The 23,556-nt window shown below is 43.6% G+C and overlaps 1 protein-coding gene across 2 annotated transcripts in view; it reads left to right on the top strand.

The window, feature by feature from the left end:
• Positions 1-22,469, top strand: part of LOC109906048 (sodium channel subunit beta-2) — a 28,783-nt gene extending 6,314 nt beyond the window's left edge. Inside the window, exons 2-6 of one of the 2 annotated variants that reach the window (XR_002257355.2) lie at positions 13,511-13,677; positions 15,112-15,322; positions 16,481-16,676; positions 17,503-17,573; positions 19,105-22,469. Coding sequence is in view for 1 of the 2 variants with exons in the window: in XM_020503703.2 (XP_020359292.1) it covers positions 13,511-13,677; positions 15,112-15,322; positions 16,481-16,676; positions 19,105-19,132 (602 nt within the window). In the remaining variant the exon portion in view is untranslated. The remainder of the gene's footprint in view (positions 1-13,510; positions 13,678-15,111; positions 15,323-16,480; positions 16,677-17,502; positions 17,574-19,104) is intronic. The other variant, XM_020503703.2, reaches the window with a different exon arrangement.
• Positions 22,470-23,556: the final 1,087 nt, after the last annotated feature.

The following is a 23,556-nucleotide window of genomic DNA, read 5'->3' as shown; positions in this document are numbered from 1 at the left end:
ATGTACTCAAAGCATGCGCAGACCAACTGGAAAGTGTCTTCACTGACATTTTTAACCTCTCACTGACTGAGTCTGTAATACCTACATATTTCAAGCAGACCACCATAGTCCCTGCGCCCAAGGAAGCAAAGGTAACCTGCCTAAATGATTACCGCCCCATGGCACTCATGTCGGTAGCCATGAAGTGCTTTGAAAGGCTGGTCATGGCTCACATCAACAGCATCCTCCCGGATACCCTAGACCCACTCCAATTCGCATACCGCCCCAACAGATCCACAGATGACGCAATCTCAATTCCACTCCACACTGCCCTTTCCCACCTGGACAAAAGGAACGCCTATCTGAGAATGCTGTTCATTGACTACAGCTTAGCGTTCAACACCATAGTGCACACAAAGCTAAGGACCCTGGGACTAGACACCTCCCTCTGCAACTGCATCATGGACTTCCTGACGGCCACCCCCAGGTGGTAAGGGTAGGCAACAACACGTCTGCCATGCTGATCCTCAACACTTTGCTCCCTGTTCACCCACAACTGTGTCGCCAAGCATGACTCCAGCACCATCATTAAGTTTGCTGATGACACAACATGAGAGAGGCTATAGGGAGGAGGTCAGAGAACTGGCAGTGTGGTGCCAGGACAACAACCTCTCCCTCAATGTGAGCAAGACAAAGGAGCTGATCGTGGTCTACAGGAAAAGGATGGCGGAACAGGCCCCTATTAACATCAACGGGGCTGTTGTGGAGCGGGTCGAGAGTTTCAAGTTCCTTGTTGTCCACATCACCAACGAACTATCATAGTCCAAACACACCAAGACAGTTGTGAAGAGGGCACGACAAAACCTTTTCCCCCTCGGGAGATTGAAAAGATTTGGCATTGGTCTCCAGACTGTATTTCCGACATCATACACCCTGACCAGACAGGTTTTATCCAGGGCCGACATATATACTACAATTTGAGATGTCTTTTCAAAGTAATGTATCACAATCATAAGGTTGAGGCAGTGGTAATAGCTCTTGATGGAGAGAAGGCGTTTGATCGGATTGAGTGGAAGTATATGATGTCGGTTCTGGAGCACTTCGGGTTTGGAAAGGAATTTATTAATTGGATAAGAATTATTTATGCACACCCAATGGCGCCCGTGGTAACCAATCAAGAAACGTCGCAGTCATTCCGCTTGTTCAAGGGGTGCCGACAGGGGGGCCCTATTTCGCCTGCTCTCTTCGCTATAGACATGGAACCCCTTGCTACTCGCATTCGGGCATGTGCCGATATAGCTTCTGTTAAAATAAAGGACACACAGCACAAAATTTCCCTATATGCAGACGATGTTCTTTTGTTTTTGTCCAAGCCTAAAACTTCTATTCCACCCTTACTTAACTTGATAAACACATTTGGCTCCTTCTCTGGCTACAAGATAAACTGGCAAAAAAGTGGGTTGATGCCAATATCCCGGCCTGTGGATATGCAATATCTGCAATCTACCCCGTTTAGAACAGTGATGGACATGTTCACAAGCCTTGGCATTGTAGTGACAAGAGACCTTGATCAGCTATTGAAAGCGAATTGGGACATGAAAATATATCAGTTTAAACAAAAAATAGATTTTTGGAAAACTCTGCCTATCTCCTTGGTTGGTCGTATAAACGCTATTAAAATGGTTGTCCTACCCAGGTTTCTTTACCTCTTCCAATGTCTACCCAATTTCATACCACAAAGCTATTTTAAGAAACTGGATTCAATAGTAACTCCATTTTTATGGGATAACAAGGCAGCCAGAATTTCAAAGAAGCATTTATGCAAGCGCAAGATAGAGGGGGGCTTTGGCCTTCCTCACTTTAAACTGTATTATTGGGCTGCTAATCTGAACATTGTGTCTTTCTGGAGGAAAAGTTTACCTGCGATGAGACAGAAGGATATGCCTTCATGGCTTTTGATTGAGCAGGCCTCCTGTCAACGTTCCTCACTCCCTGCACTTGTTAATAGCCCATCATATGTGAAAAAATCCACTTATGACTCTCACCCAGTTATTTGTCATACGCTTAGGATCTGGAAACAGATTAGGTATTTTCTTAACATACCCACTGTTTACATAGACAGCCCAATTTGCCTGAATGATGCTTTCCACCCTGCAATGGATGATATAGTGTTTTCACAGTAGAGGGAGAAAGGGGCTCACAACAACAGGTAATCTAAACATAGATGGTCAGTTAGCTTCATTTCAACAATTACAGGGAAAGTTCAACATGCCAACAACACATGTTTTCAGATTCCTCCAAATCAGGAATTTCGTAAGGACACATATCCCACAGTATGGCATGAAGCCAAATAGTCCTACATTAGTCCTACATTAGATCCTTGTCAAACCCCATTCAAAAGGGTCGCTCTCTAGACTGCCCACATAGAGGTATCCATAGACACCATTAAAAGGGCTTGGGAGCAAGAACTTGGTTCAGAAATCTCAGATGAGGACTGGGTAGAAGCTCTCAGGAACATAAACCACAGTTCAGTGAATGCCAGACATGACCTTGTACAGTTTAAGGTGATACACAGGTTACATTACTCAAAGGTTAAACTGCATACAATATTCCCAGACCCCTCACCACTGTGTGAGAGGTGCAAACAGGATGAGGGGACATTGACCCACTTATTCTGGACATGTCCTAAGTTACATGCTTACTGGTCTCTCATTTTTTATTACATATCTAGAGCCTTTGATAGAGTACTAGCCCCAGACCCATTGATCGCTCTGTTTGTTACAGTTTATGGGAATAACCAGGAAGGGAAAGCTGTCTCTCTTTGAACTCTATTAGCCAAAAGGCTCATATTGCAATTTTGGAAATTGGAGACTGTACCTACCTTTGAAATGTGGTTGCGGAATTTAGGGAATGTAATACATATGGAAAAGATTCGATACAATACCTCTAATAGAAATCCAATGTTTTACAAAATATGGCAGCCGATACTGGATAAATGGTCTAGTCCCGCTTCATAACTGGGTTGACGATCTGCTGCTACTCTGTGCTGTACTCCACTCAATATTTATTTTGGGTTTAACTACACTGCTTGTAGTGACTATATACTGTCTTCTTATACATGTACCACCTAATAGGATGTTGTTTTATTCTGTATATATGTGAGTTAAGTTTTGTCCTCTAAATGGGCCATCCCATTCAACAGTACAATGAATGTCCTGGTTAGTAATGCTGTCTTTTTTATTAGATTTTTTTATTGGAAAATAATAAACATATATATTTTTTTAAAGAATAATCTAATGGGTGACAATATTAGCCTATCACTTGTGAATGATGCCCAGTGTATCTGGTTTGTGAAATGTTTTCTAATCATAGTCGCACATCTCATCTAGCCTAGCCCATAGGCCTGTATGCTTTGATAAGGTTTGTATCACAAGTAAAGTGGCCAAATAACTTAAAATTAAGCACGTTAATCCACTTTACGAGGGGTGTAGAGCCTAACTGGCATACATAAACAGGGCGTGAGTTTGAGCCTAACTGGCATACATAAACAGGGCGTGAGTTTGGGGATCATTTTCACCAGAAAAATGCACCTTTATAATACAAGCATTAAATGCCTAATCGCATTTGCAGTCACTTTTGATAATGGTGTTTTCCCGCCAATGGAACTTTTGCACTTATAGTCTAGTGCCGTGTGCACATTGTGTGCTTATAATGTGAAAAAAAATAGCCTTATAGTTAATCAACATTTTAAGCTAAACGTTCTGATCTGTTGCGTCAGCCACATTTGTCACGTTCTGAATGTAGTTTCTTTATTTGGTCTTTGTGTTAGTTTGGTCAGTGCGTGAGTTGGGGTGGGTAGTCTATGTCCTTTTTTCTTTGTTGTCTTTCTGTGTTCGGCCTGGTGTGGTTCTCAATCAGAGGCAGCTGTCGATCGTTGTCTCTGATTGAGAATCATACTTAGGTAGGCTTTTCCCACCTGTGTTTTGTGGGTGATTATTTTCTGTTTAGTGTATGTCACCTTACAGAACTGTTTCGTTTCGTTTCATTCTCTTTGTTATTTTGTTTAGTGTTCTGAGTTTAAATAAATATGAACATGGACACTTACCGCACTGCGCATTGGTCCGATATTTCATACTCGTCGTCAGACGACGAAGACAACCTTTACAACATTGCCTTAAAACGTTGTTTTGATGCTAGTGGATGTATTATTTTGGGATCTATCGCATCCTACTACTGTCCCAGAGTATGTTTATTTATTTCTAGCACATAACAGCATAGGCTAGTGCTTTTGCTGTTCATTAGGCCTACTCATCTTGTTGGCTGACAAAAAGTACATGTGGACAGTGCTTCCAATATCTTCAACATGCACCTAGGAATTGGATAAGGATGCACGCAGTTGCGTCCCTGATGTGTCGAGAACCAATCACGTGATGGAGAGCCATGTGAGTGAGAGGTGCTTCGAACCATACAGCACAACGCAGCACCCCCGGGCCAAGGGCCCCACGGCCACTGGCCGCAAAAGGCATGGATTTTTTTAGTGTGCATTAAAGACACACAAAGAGGATGCCACCATGAAATTCAAGGCATTGTCAAGTGCTTGTCAAAAATTGTGAATGAGAGACTGATGAAGTGTGTACAGCCTGAAGTGTGTACATGCCTTTCAAGCTACTTTTTCAAATCATTATTAGATTCGCATTATGCAGCCTTACAATGTATTAAAAATCAGAACATATAGCCCAGCGTTTGTAGAACAACTAAAGTTACATTAATAACTCTAAATTAAGCATATAGGTGTACCTATTTTTTTGTTAGCTGCTCAACACAGAACTGCTCAACACAGTATTCTTCATACTATAAAATAATGCCACAGAATTCTATGCAAATCTTGTCTGCTAAATGAACTGGTGTACTCCACAGCCACTTGGCATAGCCAGATCGGGATCTAACATAAGGACAACGCAGAGTATGCTATTCTGTTTTTCTGAAATAGATGACATTTTCTTCGTATCATGCTTATTTCGACCTGTCTAAAATAAATCATGGATTTACTGTGAAGGTGTAAGCTGTATTACATGGATTCTTTAGAATTTTTCAAATGTAGACGTTCCAAAGGTCTGCATCATTGACTTGCAGGCTATGTGTGGAAGCTAGGAGATCCAGGCTGTGTTACATCCGGCCGCGTTTGGGAGTCCCATAGGGCGGCGCACAATTGGCCCAGCGTTGTCCAGGTTTGGCCGGGGTAGGCCGTCGTTGTAAATACGAATTTGTTATTAACTGACTTGCCTAGTTAAATAAAGGTTCAATAAATGTTTTAAAAAAATGCTAAATATGCTTATGTTAATTGACTATAAATTACATTGAGACCGACAGTAATTTACTTGACAATCACCAGCTGACAAAATGTTGTGACCCCCACAACCCTAGTCTTTACCTTCTCTTTTACAATGACCTTGAGCCTCAGAAAAAAAACCTGAAAGACAGAGAGAGGAGGGAGATATCGGGTGTGCTGAGGGAGGGAGGGAGTGAGGGAGAGGAGAGTAAGGGAGAGTAAAGAAGGACGGAGGGAGGGAGAGGGCGGTACACTGCAGTATTTCCTGCCTTGAAATAGCGGATCGAGTGGTGCAGAAAAAGCTTTGGCTCATATGTTGGTGTTTAAAACCATTTACAGACTTGCCTTATAGGATGAGAGAGATTCTGAATGCTACACCTATTGTACTAGTATAGTTCAGTACATGTGTTTATAGGCCTATAGTTCGAGACAATGATCTTAGCATCAGACATATTCTTAACTCCCAGTAACATGTACAGATAGCATACATGTACACTATTTTTCACATATTACCAGAGATTACAGTAGCTTCAGCAGTGTAGAAGTGGGTAAAAAGTAGCTCAAGGCAATGTTCATGTGTGATAAACGTCGACTCATCATGCGTGGTCGCTACTGACGTGATGTAACATTCCCAACCAAAGCCTCTTGCACAAAAGATAGAGGGGACATTCATTGGACTCCCCCTGCAGAACCAGATGCTACTCAGGTTAGGTTAGTTAGTCTCTTAGTATTGGCAGGGAGCCACAGTAGCTACCAATTGCTTCCCATTACATTGGAGATGTAGACTTTGATTGTCATTAAGACATTTCAGCTGATTAAGTGTGAATGGGATTAGCTGATTGTGTATTAAAGGATGTGATAGACATACTGTCAAGTAACCCCCTCCTCAGTGTGGGAATGTACTCACCCTACAGATGCACTAGATGCAGTACAGATGTAGGATCTTAATTTGATCACTCTTTTGTTGCTGAGAATTTCCTGCACGTCAGGAAATACAAACTTGTAAGGTTTGGGTAAGGTTTAAAAAGGCTTCTAAAGTTTGTAATTTCCTCTTTAAAATGTTGGCCTTGATTCTTCTGTTGCTGCAGGATAACCTTTCTTCTGTAGCAAACTAGTTCAAATTAAGATCCTACATCTGTATATAGATAAATGGGAATAGGCATGGGCTGTGAAGACATTGACATAGCATCAGTAAAGAATAGTGCGCTTGGCTGAGTGCGTGCGTGTGTGTGTGTGACATACAGGGTGTGCATATGTTTGCCAATGTGTAGCTATAGGTCTATATGTGAGCACACATATGTGTGTGTGTGTGGGGGATGCGTCATGCTTGTATGTATATTGTGGGATGTCAGCCTATTTGTCCCTACCTCCCTCCCTCCTCTCTAAGCAGGTGCTGTAATGCGGTACTTCCAGATGACACCTGATTCAGAGAGAGGAAGGGAGGGGAGGGAGGGATGAGAAGAGAGGAGAGGGAGGAAGTGAGTGATCTGAAGGACTCTAACTGCACCACTACAGCACACAAACAGAGAGAGAGAGAACGAGAGAGGGAGATATGAGGGTATGATTAGAGGGTCTAGCTGCTGCAGAGACCCGGTACGATGAAGAGTGATTGCAGCAGCAGGAGGAGCTTGTCCAGTAACACAAAACTCGGCAGACTGGTGCAGAGCCGAGCAAACGCACCCGTCCCACCCCGGCCATCACGCACGTGCTTGTACTCACTAACTGCCACACTCAGACCAATACACACACACATCCCACTGAGGCACTCACACACAGGGCCGTCGTTTAAGGGCGGGTCTTAGGGGGCGTGTCCCATCCTCCTTGCCCATCCAAATAAAACATTGAAATATCGATCATTTATTTGACCAAGACGTGCGCTGAGAGAAAAATGCATCAATTTCAGATTAAGCATCCGAGCGAACAAAACACTGCCACTCTGTTTCAGTATGTGTAGACCATGTATCTGATGCTGTCTGGAAAGAAATAGTATGACCTGCCATACTGTTTTGGTCCAGACAGCATCAGATACATGGGCTACATATAGTGAGACAGAGGGGCGCTGCTTTGCTCATTCTGATTTTTTATCCGGTGGAGATTCAGCAGAGAGGAAGAGGTGAAGCGAGAGGGCTCACTCTCGCCAAAATCTGTCCAGAGTAAGCCCAATGCATTTCTATGCGCATAATATGCAGACCTAAGCTTGTCGCCTGCCTTACCGCCTTTGGGACAACGACTCCCATGGTTAGGGGGGAGACATGAGCATCTTGTCATTATATACTAATCTCTGGTTTCAGCCTCTTGAGAATTGGAAAGGAATGTTTGGCGGGTGCACAGTGCACTGTTAGGATAATGGCTTCCCTTAAAATAAAATGTATGTTTTGCAAAATTACATATTTACTCCTGTCTAAAAAAAAGCATTCAAAGAACTTCACCAGACTTAGCCACAGAGGATCATTAGCTTCTTTGATAAAAAAATATAATTTAAAATGTTGCAACCAGAAGAAGGGGAGGGGTGTGCAGGAAATATATGGCTCATCTCTCTCCAGAATGCATGCACTCAACTCTCCAGAATGCGCTCAGTTGTCTCCTGCCTATTCTTGCGCATTCATTGACACATTGTGTGAATTGTTTGCCCTTTGATTGTTTCTTTTTTATCAGTTTCCCATGACATACTGTACAGTTGTGGCCAAAAGTTTTGAGAATGACACAAAAATAATTTTCACAAAGTCTGCTGCCTCAATTTGTATGATGGCAATTTGCATATACTCCAGAATGTTATGAAGAGTGATCAGATGAATTGCAATTCATTGCAAAGTTCCTCTTTGCCATACAAATGAACTGAATCCCCCCCAAAAAAATTCCGCTGCATTTCAGCCCTGCCACAAAAGGACCAGCTGACATCATGTCAGTGATTCTCTCGTTAACACAGGTGTGAGTGTTGATGAGGACAAGGCTGGAGATCACTCTGTCATGCTGATTGAGTTTGAATAACAGACTGGAAGCTTCAAAAGGCGGGTGGTGCTTGGAATCATTGTTCCTCCTCTGTCAACCATGGTTACCTGCAAGGAAACACGTGCCGTCATCATTGCTTTGCACAAAAAGTGCTTCACAGGCAAGGATATTGCTGCCAGTAAGAAATCAACCATTTATCGGATCATCAAGAACTTCAAGGAGAGCGGTTCAATTGTTGTGAAGAAGGCTTCAGGGTGCCCAAGAAAGTCCAGCAAGTGCCAGGACCATCTCCTAAAGTTGATTCAGCTGCGGGATCAGGGCACCACCAGTACAGAGCTTGCTCAGAAATGGCAGCAGGCAGGTGTGAGTGCATCTGCATGCACAGTGAGGCAAAGATTTTTTGGAGGATGGCCTGGTGTCAAGAAGGGCAGTAAAGAAGCCACTTCTCTCCAGGAAAAACAGCAGGGACAGACTGATATTCTGCAAAAGGCACAGGAATGCTGAGGACTGGGGTAAAGTCATTTTCTCTGATGAATACCCTTTCCGATTGTTTGGGGCATCCAGAAAAAAACTTTTCCAGAGAAGACAAGGTGAGCGCTACCATCAGTCCTGTGTCATGCCAACAGTAAAGCATCCTGAGACCATTCATGTGTGGGGTTGCTTCTCGGTCAAGGGAGTGGGCTCACTCACAATTTTGCCTAAGAACACGGCCATGAATATAGAATGGTTCCAACACATCCACCGAGAGCAACTTCTCCCAACCATGCAGGAACAGTTTGGTGAATAACAATGCCTTTTTCCAGCATGATGGAGCACCTTGCCATAAGGCAAAAATGATAACTAAGTGGCTTGCGGAAAAAAACATCGTTATTTTGAGTCCATGGCCAGGAAACTCCCCAGACCACAATCCCATTGAGAACTTGTGGTCAATCCTCAAGAGGCGAGTGGACAAACGAAAACCCACAAATTCTGACAAACTCCAAGCATTGATTATAAAAGAATGGGCTGCCATCAGTCAGGATGTGTCCCAGAAGTTAATTGACAGCAGTTAATTGACGGCATGCCAGGCGGATTGCAGAGGTCTTGAAAAAGAAGGGTCAACACTGCAAATATTGACTCTTTGCATCAACTTCATGTAATTGTCAATAAAAGCCTTTGACACTTATGAAATGCTTGTAATTATACTTCAGTATTCCATAGTAACATCTGACAAAAATATCTAAAGACACTGAAGCAGCAAACTTGGTGAAAATTAATATTTGTGTACTTCTCAAAACTTTTGGCCACGACTGTATGTCACCAGTAGGCCAACAAATGTAATGTTAATCCCCCGTCATTTGATTACAAGCATTTCTATTAATGCATGTATTAGTTACAGTAACTTACCTGGCCTGGTCCATTCTGATTGTCTTAACTCACCATTTCCACCACGAATAAGCTGATCTTCTCAGTAATTCTTTCTTCACCTCACGCGTTGTAAACTAAGTCCGTTTTTTACATTTATTATTTAACATCCATTGCGAATGATACTTCCTCAGTATTTGAAACATCTTTCCAACACGACTGTCGTTGATCACCAAGCCTCGGTGTGAAAGAGCAAAATATGATCATGATCTGATGATACAGTGGAAACTTCGTAAAAACTGCTGTCTGTCCCAAGCGCACTGGTGCGGGAAATAGGCTATGGCCTGAAATAGGCTTGTTGATACAATGTTACAAGTTCGTAGCCGGACCCAGTTGATGATTTTATACAATGTTACAAGTCACTAGCAATAACTCAAGTCAAAGAAAGGCGTAGTAGAGAGATGAATGTGATTGAAAGAACCGGCATTTTCAGCCTGGATATTTTCTATTCGTTTTATTTTGTAGGGTGTCCTATGTATTTTCTTTTAGTCGACGGTGGAAGTTATAGGCCTACTGCTGCATTGGCCTATAGGCTATCTCTGAGTTCTATGCCCTCGTTTCTTTACCCGCCAATGGACCACAGTGTATCAATGTGTCCATGTGGCAGAGACTGGTGCTCTCGCCTTGTATTTGTATTTATTATGGATCTCCATTATCTGCTGCCAATACTTCTCACAAATACAAGTGTGATGAAGACTATCTCTCCTCCACTTTGAGACAGGAGAGATTGACCTGCATATTATTAATGATAGCTCTCTGTGTATTTCTAAGGGCCAGCCGTGCTGCCCTGTTCTGAGCCAATTGCAATTTTCCTAAGTCTCCTGACCACACGATTGAACAGTAGTCCAGGTGCGACAAAACTAGTCCTGTAGGACCTGCCTTGTTGATAGTGTTGTTAAGAAGGCAGAGCAGCGCTTTATTATGGACAGACTTCTCCCCATCTCAGCTACAATATGTTTTGACCATGACAGTTTACAATCCAGGGTTACTCTAAGTAGTTTAGTCACCTCAACTTGCTCAATTTCCACATGATTCATTACGAGATTTGGTTGAGGTTTAGGGTTTAGGGTCATTTGTCCGATGGCATCATCGGACAAGTAACTGCAGGTCTTTGTTAAGTGTTGCAGTCATTTCAGTCGCTGTCGCAGCTGACGTGTACAGTGTTGAGTCAGTAGTGTTCCTCAGTATTTGAAAAATCTTTCCAACACAAGCGTGTGCACAAATAGGAGGTCCAGTGAAAGAACATGCCCACCTATGGATGTCAAAGGCCCATCCAACTGATTTGTTCTGGTGCCGGCCCTGCACACACACACAACACACACAAACACAAACGCACACACACATACACACACACACAAACAGATAATACTGTGCAACGTCTTCATACGCAGATCACAGACACAACACTATAGGCACGCACAGGTATACAGCACAGTTCTGCCTCAGTGCCTCAATGAGTTACACATTCCGGAGATCCAGACTCCTTTTTCTGACGCTTTAGCCCGTTCCCGTGGATAAGCCATCGCCGCAATAACCGCCAATCTCCAAACAACGATTACCGTCACAAATATGAGTGGAATGATTACGGGGCAGAATTACCGGGTTTAATTCCTCTGTGCCTACAGCCGAACCACCGCTTCAACCGCTCTGGCTGTTCAAAGTGCTGTCTAAGCATTGCAGCTCCTTCAGTATGGTTCAGGGCACCTGCAGAGGGGGAAGTGCTGTACAGGGTGTGTCTAGAGCTGCGTTAAGAGTAACCGGTGCAGGAATGAGTCACTGCGAGGTGTTACTACAGTACGGTTCTATCTACGTACTATTGTACTATTGTCACCTTCTGCTGATGGTGGTTGCTTTACAGAGGACTTCACTGACCCAGAAACAAATGACCTTTGAAATAGATAGCAGTTTGTTTAAGTGGCGATCTCCGTACATATGTGTGTAATCAGAATGATCTTTCTTGTGAATGAACTCACTACTTTTAATTTTTTTAATGTAATTTTATTTCACCTTTATTTAACCAGGTAGGCTAGTTGAGAACAAGTTCTCATTTACAACTGTGTCCTGGCCAAGATAAAGCATAGCAGTGTGAACAGACAACAACAGAGTTACACATGGAGTAAACAATAAACAAGTCAATAACACAGTAGGAAAAAAAAGAGTCTATATACATTGTGTGCAAAAGGCATGAGGAGGTAGGCGAATAATTAAAGTTTTGCAGATTAACACTAGAGTGATAAATGATCAGATGAACATGTGCAGGTAGAGATACTGGTGTGCAAAAGAGCAGAAAGGTACATAAATAAAAACAGTATGGGGATGAGGTAGGTAAATTGGGTGGGCTATTTACCGATGGACTATGTACAGCTGCAGCGATCGGGTTAGCTGCTCAGATAGCAGATGTTTAAAGTTGGTGAGGGAGATAAAAGTCTCCAACTTCAGCGATTTTCGCAATTCGTTCCAGTCACAGGCAGCAGAGAACTGGAAGGAAAGGCGGCCAAATGAGGTCTTGGCTTTAGGGATGATCAGTGAGATACACCTGCTGGAGCGCGTGCTACGGGTGGGTGTTGCCATCGTGACCAGTGAACTGAGATAAGGCGGAGCTTTACCTAGCATGGACTTGTGATAAATTGCATCCAGTTTGCTGAGTAGATGACATCGCCGAAGTCGAGGATCAGTAGGATAGTCAGTTTTACTAGGGTAAGTTTGGCAGCGTGAGTGAAGGAGGCTTTGTTGCGGAATAGAAAGCCAACTCTAGATTTGATTTTAGATTGGAGATGTTTGATATGAGTCTGGAAGGAGAGTTTACAGTCTAGCCAGACACCTAGGTACTTATAGATGTCCACATATTCTAGGTCGGAACTATCCAGGGTGGTGATGCTAGTTGGGCATGCGGGTGCAGGCAGCGAACGGTTGAAAAGCATGCATTTGGTTTTACTAGCGTTTAAGAGCAGTTGGAGGCCACGGAAGGAGTGTTGTATGGCATTGAAGCTCATTTGGAGGTTAGATAGCACAGTGTCCAAGGAAGGGCCAGAAGTATACAGAATGGTGTCATCTGCGTAGAGGTGGATCAGGGAATCGCAAGAGCACATCATTGATATATACAGAGAAAAGAGTCGGCCCAAGAATTGAACCCTGTGGCACCCCCATAGAGACTGCCAGAGGACCGGACAACATGCCCTCCGATTTGACTAAGTAGTAGGTGAACCAGGCAAGGCAGTCATTAAAAAAACTGAGGCTACTGAGTCTGCCGATAAGAATATGGTGATTGACAGAGTCGAAAGCCTTGGCCAGGTCGATGAAGACGGCTGCACAGTACTGTCTTTTATCGGTTATGATATCGTTTAGTACCTTGAGCGTGGCTGAGGTGCACCCGTGACCGGCTCGTAAACCAGATTGCACAGCGGAGAAGGTACAGTGGGATTCGAGATGGTCAGTGATCTGTTTGTTGACTTGGCTTTCGAAAACCTTAGATAGGCAGGGCAGGATGGATATAGGTCTGTAACAGTTTGGGTCCAGGGTGTCTCCCCCTTTGAAGAGGGGGATGACTGCGGCAGCTTTCCAATCCTTGGGGCCATCGTGACCAGACGATATGAAAGAGAGGTTGAACAGGCTGGTAATAGGGGTTGCGACAATGGCGGCGTATAGTTTCAGAAATAGAGGGTCCAGATTGTCAAGCCCAGCTGATTTGTACGGGTCCAGGTTTTGCAGCTCTTTCAGAACATCTGCTATCTGGATTTGGGTCAAGGAGAAGCTGGGGAGGCTTGGGCGAGTAGCTGCGGGGGGGGCATCTATGTTTAGCACATCTATGTTTCTTGACCAATCCCCTCCATCCATCCCTCCCTCTCCTAGCCTGGCCTGTGTCCAGTATGGATGTCCTGGTCCATAACCAGATCAACGTCCTGAACGGCACCATGGTGAGGATCCAGTGCATCTTCACTTCCTGCTACAAGATGGACGTCAACAAGTTTGCCATGAACTGGACCTACCAGGAGAACACCAATGAGACTGAGGAGATGGTGAGAGAGATTCTTCAAAGTAGCCACCCTTTACCTTGATAACAGCTTTACAGACTCTTGGCATTCTCTCAACCAGCTTCAACTGGAATGCTTTTCCAACAGTCTTGAAGGAGTTCCCACATATGTTGAGCACTTGTTAGCTGCTTTTCCTTCACTCTGTGGTCCAACTCATCCCAAACCATCTCAATTGGGTTGAGGTCGGGTGATTGTGGGGGCTAGGTCATCTCATGCAGCCCTCCATCACTCTCCTTCTTAGTGATATAGCCCTTACACAGCCTGGAGGTATGTTGGGTAATTGTCCTGTTTAAAAACAAAGGATAGTCCCACTAAGCGCAAACCAGATGGTATGGCGTATCGCTGCAGAATGCTGTAGTGCCTAAGTGTGCTTTGAATTCTAAATAAATCACAGACAGCGTCACCAGCTAAGCACCCCCACACCATCATATCTCCTCCTCCATGCTTCACAGTGGGAATCACACATGCGGAGGTCATCTGTTCACCTACTCTGCGTCTCACAAAGATATAGCAGTCGGAACCAAAAATCAAAAATTTGGACTCATCAGACCAAAGGACAGATTTCCACTGGTCTAATGTTCATTGCTCATGTTTCTTGGCCCAAGCAAGTCTCTACTTCACATCTGTGTCCTTTGTAGTGGTTTCTTTGCAGCAATTTGACCATGAAGGCCTGATTCACACAGTCTCCTCTGAACAGTTGATGTTGAGATGTGTCTGTTACTCTGTGAAGCATTTATTTGGACTGCAATCTGAGGTGCAGTTAACTCTAATGAACGTATCCTCGGGAGCAGAGGTCTTCCTTTCCTGTGGCGGTCCACATGAGAGCCAGTTTCATCATAGCGCATTATGTTTTTTTGCGACTGCACTTGAAGAAACTTTCAAAGTTTCCGGATTGACACACCTTCATGTTTTAAAGTTGATAGGCTCAAACGCATACATTTTTTTACATTTAACAAGGCACACCTGTTAATTGAAATGCATTCCTGATGACTACCTCATGGAGCTGGTTGAGAGAATGCCAAGCGTGTGCAACGCTGTCATCAAGGCAAAAGGTGGCTACTTCGAAGAATTTCAAATTTAATATATACTCAGATTTTTTTTTTAACACTTTTTTGCTTCCAACATGATTCCATATGTGTTATTTCATAGTTTTGATGTCTTCACTATTAATCTACAATGTAGAAAATAGTCACAATAAAGCAAAACCCTGGAATGTGTCCATGTTTTTGACACAAAGCTCATCTGCATTTCCTGCAGTGCAGGAAAATTCTCAGCAACAAAAGAGTGATCAAATTAAGGTCCTACATCTGTACTCAGTAACAATTGCCACTGTTTTCCAGGGAGTCCTGGGTTAAATAAAAACAACATGTTTTCTATCTATCTTTCTACTAATCCCCCTCTTCCTCCTCTCTCTTCCAGTTCATGACCTATAAGAAGGGGATGATGCCCCTGCGGACAGACCGGTTCAGTGACCGAGTGCAGTTTGTGGGTAACCTGGAAAAGAACGACTTGTCCATCACCCTCTCTGATGTCCAGCTGTCGGACGAGGGCGTCTATAACTGCTACGTCCGTAACCCCCCCGACCGCATCCAGGGCCACGGAATCATCAACATGTTTGTCGTCACAGAATGTAAGGGCAGGGGGAAAGGCAGGGAGCAAGCAATAGCAGGGACAGGGGGCAAGTTACTGAGCAGTCTCTTCGCGAGCCTGAAAATAGTTGATCTCAGTGATTGATCGTTGGCATTCAGCGGTCATAAAAGTACGTCTTGTATGCTTTGAAAATCTACGAGCATTGTGATTTCATCAGACCGCATAGGCAGCAGCTCTATAGAGATGAGGTGGTAACTTGGAGTATAATAAAGTAAAGTAATGTGAATAAATGATGGTTAATAAGTGAAAAGCAGTAATGGGCGGTCACTAACATCATAGGATTTTTATTGGCCGTTTTATTCTGTGTTAGAGCATTCAACCCACATAAAGCATTGTGTAGTTATTGTTAAAAAAAAGTTGAAACCGAAAACCGGGATAATTCTTTTTAGAATAAAACCTAATCCGAACCGACCTCAAAAAGCACTGATCGCTCAGCACTAATCTGTGGTCAACTGGTCCATCCATCCACCCTTTCCAGCTCATCTCTGGCCTTGTGTGCTAGCATGTCATCAATAAATGTACCCTGGTCTTGCCATTCATCCATACATCAATCCATTCACTCACCAATCCATCCCTCCATCCTTCAGTTCCTCATCTGCTTGTGTTTCTGTTCTCCCTTGGTCTCAACTACCTTCCTTCAGCCCAGGACGTGATGACTCAACACTGTACAGCTTTTTACTTATTTACTTCCCGAGTGGCGCAGTGGTCTAAGTTACTGCATTGCAGTGCTAGAGGCGTCATTGCAGAACCTGGTTCATTCCCAGGCTGTATCACAACCGGCTGTGATCTGGAGTCCCATAGGGTGTCGCACAGTTGGCCCTGCATCGTCGGGGTTAGGGGAGGAATTGGCTAGGGGGGTAGGCCATCGTTGTAAATATGAACTGACGTGCCTAGTTAAAAAAATTAAATGTAATACAAATATTGATGGGCGTGCCAACCCAGCTCACCTCAGAATCATTGCCTCTCACAAATGCTGGTCTCACACACATGTATGCATGATGACACACTCACATAAAAGGGCATTGCTGTCCTTTTTTTTGTTTCCACACACTGTGGTTTAATCAGCCCTTTGCCAACGATACACTCCATCTACAGAACTGTCTCACCTCCTCTTCCCTCCTCCTCTCCCCCTCCACAGTGCCTCCCCCGCGGGACTCGACCATAGCGGTTGCGATCGGGGCGTCAGTCGGCGGTGCGCTGGCTCTGCTCATCCTGTCCATGGTGGTGGTGAAGTGCATACGGCGTCACAAGAAACAGGAGCTCATCTCTGACGAGCAGAAGATGGAGGAAGAGGGCAAGCTGGATGCAGAGGGGGGCCCCGAGGAGGGAACCAAGTGAGATCCCCTCTTTGTTTTAACTTACCCATCCTACTCTAGAACGTCTATCTCTTCCTTGACACCTCTACAGATGTCGGATCTTAATTTCAGCCAGTTTGCTACAGCTGGAAAGTAAATCCTGCAGCAACATGAAATGTGAATTATTTTGTGTGTTATAATTAATGGACATTTTTCTTGGATTTTCCACATTTGTAAGGAAAAATCAATTCAGAAATTTCGAAGTAGAAATTGCAAACTTCAGATACAGTTTTTAAACCTCAAATAAGTGTAACATATCCTGCAACAGGGTGATCACGTTAAGATCCTACATCTGTATATTGTTTTACTCTTTCTCAAGGTTGTGAAATTATAATAATGTGTCCCCTGATTTAGGCTATTCTCCTTCTCTTTGTTTTCTCTTTGGTGCTTGTCCTTTTCTCTCTCTCTCATTTTCTGTCATCTACTCGAGGCAATGCTCCTGAGGCAAAAGTCTTGAATTCCACTCTTTCTCTTTCAGCTGTCCATAGTATGTGCACTGACAGGGTGGTCCATACTTTACACCTAACAGGCCACAACATTCTGGAATAACCCCAGAAACCTCACAAAATATAGATGTTATGGAAACACATTCCAGAAATATGTCCGGTGTAATGTATAAGGGGATTCATACATTTCTTTTGAAACCACCCTGGCTGTGGTTGAACAAAGCTGACAAATATCCCCTCTTCCCCTTCTTTTCTTCTTCTTTTTTTAATTTGTGTGTATTTTTGAATGTGTGTTCCTGCGGGTATGTGTGTGTGTGCATGTGCGTGTATGTTTGTGTGTTTATATTGCCATGAGCCAGGCAGCTATAACCGGCCTGCATGGTCCTGGAGGCCCAAGGTTCGCTGGAGCCCAACCTCCTCCCTCACGCTGGTAACAATCTGCGATTGGTGTTTTGTGCTGGTCATGTGACCCCAGTTAGCCAAGAAGAAGTGGCCACTTATGGCCTTCATCCTTTTTCCTTTGTCCCAAACCTTGCTGTTCATCCCTCTCTCTCATTACCATGTAATGGGAACTTCAAATTCTGTTTGATATTTAAATATGAGGCTCTGTCCTGACAATCTCAAAATAATAGTCTATCCTTGGCTCATTTCCTGTATGACCACTGATGTGAAAGGACGATAGATTAAATCAACGTGATCTCATGTGTCAGTGGTCATGAAGGACAGGAGACATGGAAAGGACTGTTGAGACACATTCTCACTCTCAACCTCAGTCCTGATCTCATCCAGTACAATGGTCAATCCTATCCTGCCTTTCCCCCTCTGGTCTGCTCTCCCTTCTACCTCTTTTCTACCTGATTATCTCTCTTCCGGGCCTTAGATCTGATCAGTTCTGATTCTGAAAGCCTGTAGGGCTCAAGCCTTCAGACACAAACACAGAACTTGTCTGCACAAATCTGTCGTCTAACATGATTCGCGGAGAAGGAAAAGTTACACGTGCTCACTGCATCTCAAGTTAGAGTTTGTCCATTAGTTTGCACTCGTGTTTGTTTGACCTGACACATGGCTAGGTTCCAAGATGAATTTGGGTCCCGCTTGATTTGGATTGTCCGGATTTTCATGGTCATTCTATCAACAAACTGTCTGTTGATAAGAAACCTCTCGCTAAGGTTACGTTTAGGGTTAGGGTTAGGTTTAGGTTTAGAATACGGGTGAGGGTTAAGGTTAGATCTACGATTGGGGTAAGCAGTTAAGTTTAGGGTTACGATAAGAGCTACGGTTAGAGTTAGAGATAGGGTTAGCGTTAATTTGAAATGTCTATAGATAGTATGTAGAGCGTCTACAAAGAGACTATCCAAATGTGTGTGTCATAGCTTCTTCTTTTTTAAGCTATAGCAATCTACAGCCATGTCTCAGGTCAATGTGTTTGTGCGTTTTAACTAGGTTTTGAGTTACTAGTAGCTAACACATTTTCCACACTAACTCTATGAGATATCAACCCCTTCCTGTTTCTGCACAGTAGCTATTGATGTGCTTACATTGTGGTCCTAGCCAATGTGATACGGTGATGTGTGTGTGTGTTGCAGTCTGTGTTTTGATGTATGGGATTGTACAAGTTAGTATATGTCCCAACATTTCCCCCTGGTCCGACAGTGGGATGTAAATACTGTACAACAACAGTAGCATGGAAATCAGCTTAAAAACAAGTCACTGGTTGGCAAGACAACCAGTGCCTACTTTAGGAAGCACTGACCTAGATGTTTCAACTATCTTGTCTTCTACTCTTATGTGACTTTAATTCTGTGAGACATCTCTTTAGTGTGTTGGTATTAGGGGTGTTGTTTCCTTGTTAGGTGGATTTAATGTACTGTATGTACTGTATCGCTGAGCTCATATATATATATATATCTCTGCTCTCTTCTTTCCCTGCCTCTCTGTTTCCGATGAACCATAACCTTCAGGAAAGCATTCCTGCCTGAAGATGTATAGTGACCCTTGCTTGAATCCTCGTCCAGCATCTGCCTCAGCCCACGCCGCCTCCCTTCCTTCCTCTTGTCCATCCAAACAAGATTGCAGTTATGGGAAGCCCCAGCCACCAGCCACGCAACCCACGCCACCCCTGCCTCTATCTTCAGTCAGTCTTATCTCCTCTCTTCTTCGACGGGGGGCCACAAAAGGTGTAGGAGACTAGTAGACGGCAGTCTCCAAACGACATTCCTCTTTCCCCTTTTTCTCGCTTTTGGTTTAGCTTAAGATAGAGATGTAAGACCTTAATTTGATCCCCCTCTAGCAGCATAACTTTCCTACAATGCAGTATGTTTAAAATGTGTATTGTATTGGAGGTTTTAAAAGGCTTCTGAAGTTTTCCCTAATGGAAAATGCATCAACTCTTAGAAAAAGATAAATTCATTCTAATCCACATAATCATTCACATTTCCTGTTGCTGCAGGACTATTTTCCTGCTGTAGAAAACTGGCTCAAATTAAGATCCTACATCTGTAGAGTAAATGGATGGTTTGACATCCGTGATTACTGGGAAAGATCCTGCTCTCTCTTTCTCTCTCTCTCTCTCTCTCGCTTTCTCTGTATCGCTCTCTTAAATTGTTGTCTTCTAACTTGCCACACCATTGGATAACAAATGATTTACTTCCAAATCATATAATTCTCTCTCGCTCTTGCTCGCTCACTCTCTCTCGCTCTAATTTTCTTTCTCTATCACATTACTTAGCGATGCATAATGGCTGGGGCAAAAAAGTTCCCTTTTTTTCTGACAGCTCGTGTGTGTGTGTGTGTGTGTCCAAATTCTACCTTTCTGTGTGAGAATGGTGTGGGTGGATTTTTGGCTGTGTGTGTTAGTTTTTATGTACAGGGTATAAGCTGAATGACCTTCAGACGTAACTACGAGCAGTGTGGGTGTATACACATGTGTGAATACGTGTGGGTTTGTGTGTGTGTGTGTGTGTGTGTGTGTGTGTGTGTGTGTGTGTGTGTGTGTGTGTGTGTGTGTGTGTGTGTGTGTGTGTGTGTGTGTGTGTGTGTGTGTGTGTGTGTGTGTGTGTGTGTGTGTGTGTGTGTGTGTGTGTGTGTGTGTGTGTGTGTGTGTGTGTGTGTGTGTGTGTATTTGAGAATGTGTTTTAGTGTCCTTAGTGTCCGAGTGTCTTTCCTTCAAACTCAGAGTCTCCCTTAATGGAGAAGCCAGGCATGATTTTATCAGTAGTCAACTCTTCTGAACCCTTGCTTCAATATGATATTTTAGCCTGTGTTGCTTGCTCATACATCGAAACAAAACACACTTGTATCGCTATGAATGAAGCTAGTACAATATCATACATAAGCATGACATTTTTTTGCACACATTAAGACAGGCACAATTCTGTCTACAGTGGATGGATCATTAATGGTCTGACATTATATACTAACTGACATTGTACAAAAAACCCAATCTCCAAATGATGTCCCCCTTTTGTCCACGTGCAGTAACCCTTACACAACACCTGAATGTCCGGCCCTAGTTGGTCGTTGACACTCAAATGAGCACACAGACACATTGACTATACGTGATCCAACACATAAGCTTCAAACACCACATGCAGCCGTGTAGCTGTTTTGCACACCAGAAGTCCACACGCCGAGGCCTACACATACATAAAAGCTGAGCACTTTCAGGGAAAACAGAAAAAAAGTACAATAGAGAAACATTTATATCGGATACATATATTTATACGTTTTGACCAAATACCAAGCTGTACTCTAGAGGTGTGCTTTGATTGTTGTCGCTATTTACGTGTGGTCCTCACTGTCTTAAACTATCAATGTTGGAATGTATGAGGCCTCTCTCCTCTGAGGTAATTGATATTGGATGTTCTATGGATGTTACATATTTAGCTATATTAGTATTGCACTGGTTGTGAATGTATTTGGGAGACAACGTGAGATGTCCAAGTTGACGTAGCAACTATATACAATCAATCATTCCACTTCTCGCCCATTGAATTTCAAACTACCTTCACAGATGTAGGGCTTACAAGTATTGTAATGTATGTAAGTCTGTGAAGGATCACACAAAGTATAAACTGTGGATTTGCTAAACAATATCACAACCTTAAAATAGTAACATTTATTTATTTTAGTGAAAATGTTACCTTCATTTGCTCCTTGTGTTTAAAAGTCTTGGCTTTGTATTTTCCAACAGACAGTGTTGGGGGAGCAGATAGCCTATGGGAGTGTGACTTTAGGTTGGCAGAATATGACTGGGTGCCTCAGGTGTTGTCTGATGTGGTTTTAAGGCCTAAAGCCGGGGGCCACGCTGATTCTGTGCCCAGGAGTGCCCTACCTCATCTGGAGACAGTCTCTCCCTGTATCTGCAATGGGCACTGCATTCATAGTCTGCCTTTACATTATTCACTGCTAAAGCTTCTTTCTTGCACACTTTGTTTCTTATTATTTGTCTCCTCAGATCCGTCCTAGCTTAGATTTCATTTGATTGAGTATTGTATTTTGACATTGTTGAATTTTGTACCACGCAGTTATGTAATTTGTACTTTATGATGTGACTTTGTGGTTGTCCTAGCTGTTGACGTTGTGGTAGCCATCATTACTTGGTCTTGGTAAGTTGGCCTAAGTTTGGGGAGCTCACGTCTGAAAGATCATTAATTTAACAGTGGAAGGTCAATGCTGATCTCCACTTGTAGGGTTTACACGCTCCCTTTCTAGAATGACTTCATTACTAATTACTATATGAATTAATTCAACTTCTGTGCAATTGTGACTGTGGTGTTAATCAGTTTGTATGGAGTCTGAGACATCAGCTAGATGCATGGTTAGAAGTCTGGGAAGCGTGTTCTCCTAACCAGAGAATATATCTCTAGGTCACAATCAGACTTAATTTCCAAAGTAATGATGGTACCTCAAGAATTAACCCCCCCAAAATTATAATTTAGATTGTACTGTATTTTATACACGAACACACACACACACTCACACAGTGCTACCGATGGGTAGGGGACAAAGCACATGATCCGGAAAAAAAAAGGGGCCGCCTAATGAAATCAACACGACCTCCATTTCTCCTGTCACTCACTCTGACATCTCCGCTGGAGTCCTGAATGCTGGGTAGCTAGCTGGGATAGTAGTGGAGGTCCCGGAGTTTCCCCTGTCTGTCTCTGTGTGATCATGCATGTTTTTACTGCAGTCTTCCTCTGTGACGCATGGCTCTAACCAGGCCCTCTCGCACCGGACACCCGAAATGCTTGCACTGCACTGTGTCTCTAAGAATGAGCTGTAATCAATATTGTATTTTGAAATAAAAATGAGTACATAAATATTACAGTGTGCATTTTATTGTCAGCAAATTAGCTTCTTTTTTTTCTTTTTTTACTAAGCCCTGGCAAATTAGCTCTAAAACTGCACCGTGGAATTACTACTGGTGAGAAGGGGTGATTAATGATAGCAGGTGAAGTGTGGAGGCTGTGTAAGGAGGCTGGGTTATGGCCAATGCACCAGCGTGCTGCGTGTAGCTACTACCATTGGGCAGTACTGTAGAAACATCCAAAGACTTAATCTTGCTGGGCAGAGGGGGGGGGGGGGGGGGGGGGACTGTGACTCAAGCTGCAGATAGATTTTCTCTCTCTCGCTCTACACTTCCATTTTTCTCTCCCTCTGGCTCTCTTAAAGTGAGACAAATAGAGGGAGGAAGGTCAGCTTGTCCGCTGGAGCCTGGAGAAGAAGGGAGGGGGGAAGGCGGAGGGACAGAGGAGGAGAGGGACAGAGGATGAATGTGTAATACTCGTCGTGCAGGTATCTGGGTCTCAGTGGGAGGGTTCTTAATAAATAGGCCTGGCGGGGGTTTAGATCACAGCAAGGTCAAAAGGTCACTGCAGATTGTGGCTTAATAAGCCAACTGAGGGGTCTCCGGCACAGACAGGATTGAAGGGGACAAATGAATGCTCACAAACTCAGTTATAGACACACAAATACTCCGTTGCACAGGTCAAATCCTACTCAGACGTACTAGGTCAAAAATGCCGCAGCTGCTGTCCAGTGCCAGCAATTATATCACCTCAGCCGTTTGCCCTAGAGTCAGTTAGGTATATGTGTGTGTGTGTGTGTGTGTGTGTGTGTGTGTGTGTGTGTGTGTGTGTGTGTGTGTGTGTGTGTGTGTGTGTGTGTGTGTGTGTGTGTGTGTGTGTGTGTGTGTGTGTGTGTGTGTGCATGCATGCGTGCACGTGCATGTGTGTTGGAGATGTGTATTTGTGGAAGGAGAGGGAGCTGCCAACACTAATAGCTGGAGTATTTTGCCAGGAGTGTATTACTGAAACAGTTAAAACTCCTAAATAGCCGTCAGTAAATCTGGTCTCAGAATATACAACTCGGAAGACCATAGCCAAGCTATTTATTGGTTTCTCTATTGGGAT

This window comes from Oncorhynchus kisutch, linkage group LG15, assembly GCF_002021735.2.
Source record: "Oncorhynchus kisutch isolate 150728-3 linkage group LG15, Okis_V2, whole genome shotgun sequence".
Classification (NCBI taxonomy): domain Eukaryota; kingdom Metazoa; phylum Chordata; class Actinopteri; order Salmoniformes; family Salmonidae; genus Oncorhynchus; species Oncorhynchus kisutch.
Note: the sequence above shows the minus strand (reverse complement) of the source record. Positions and strands in the feature narration are given on the sequence as shown.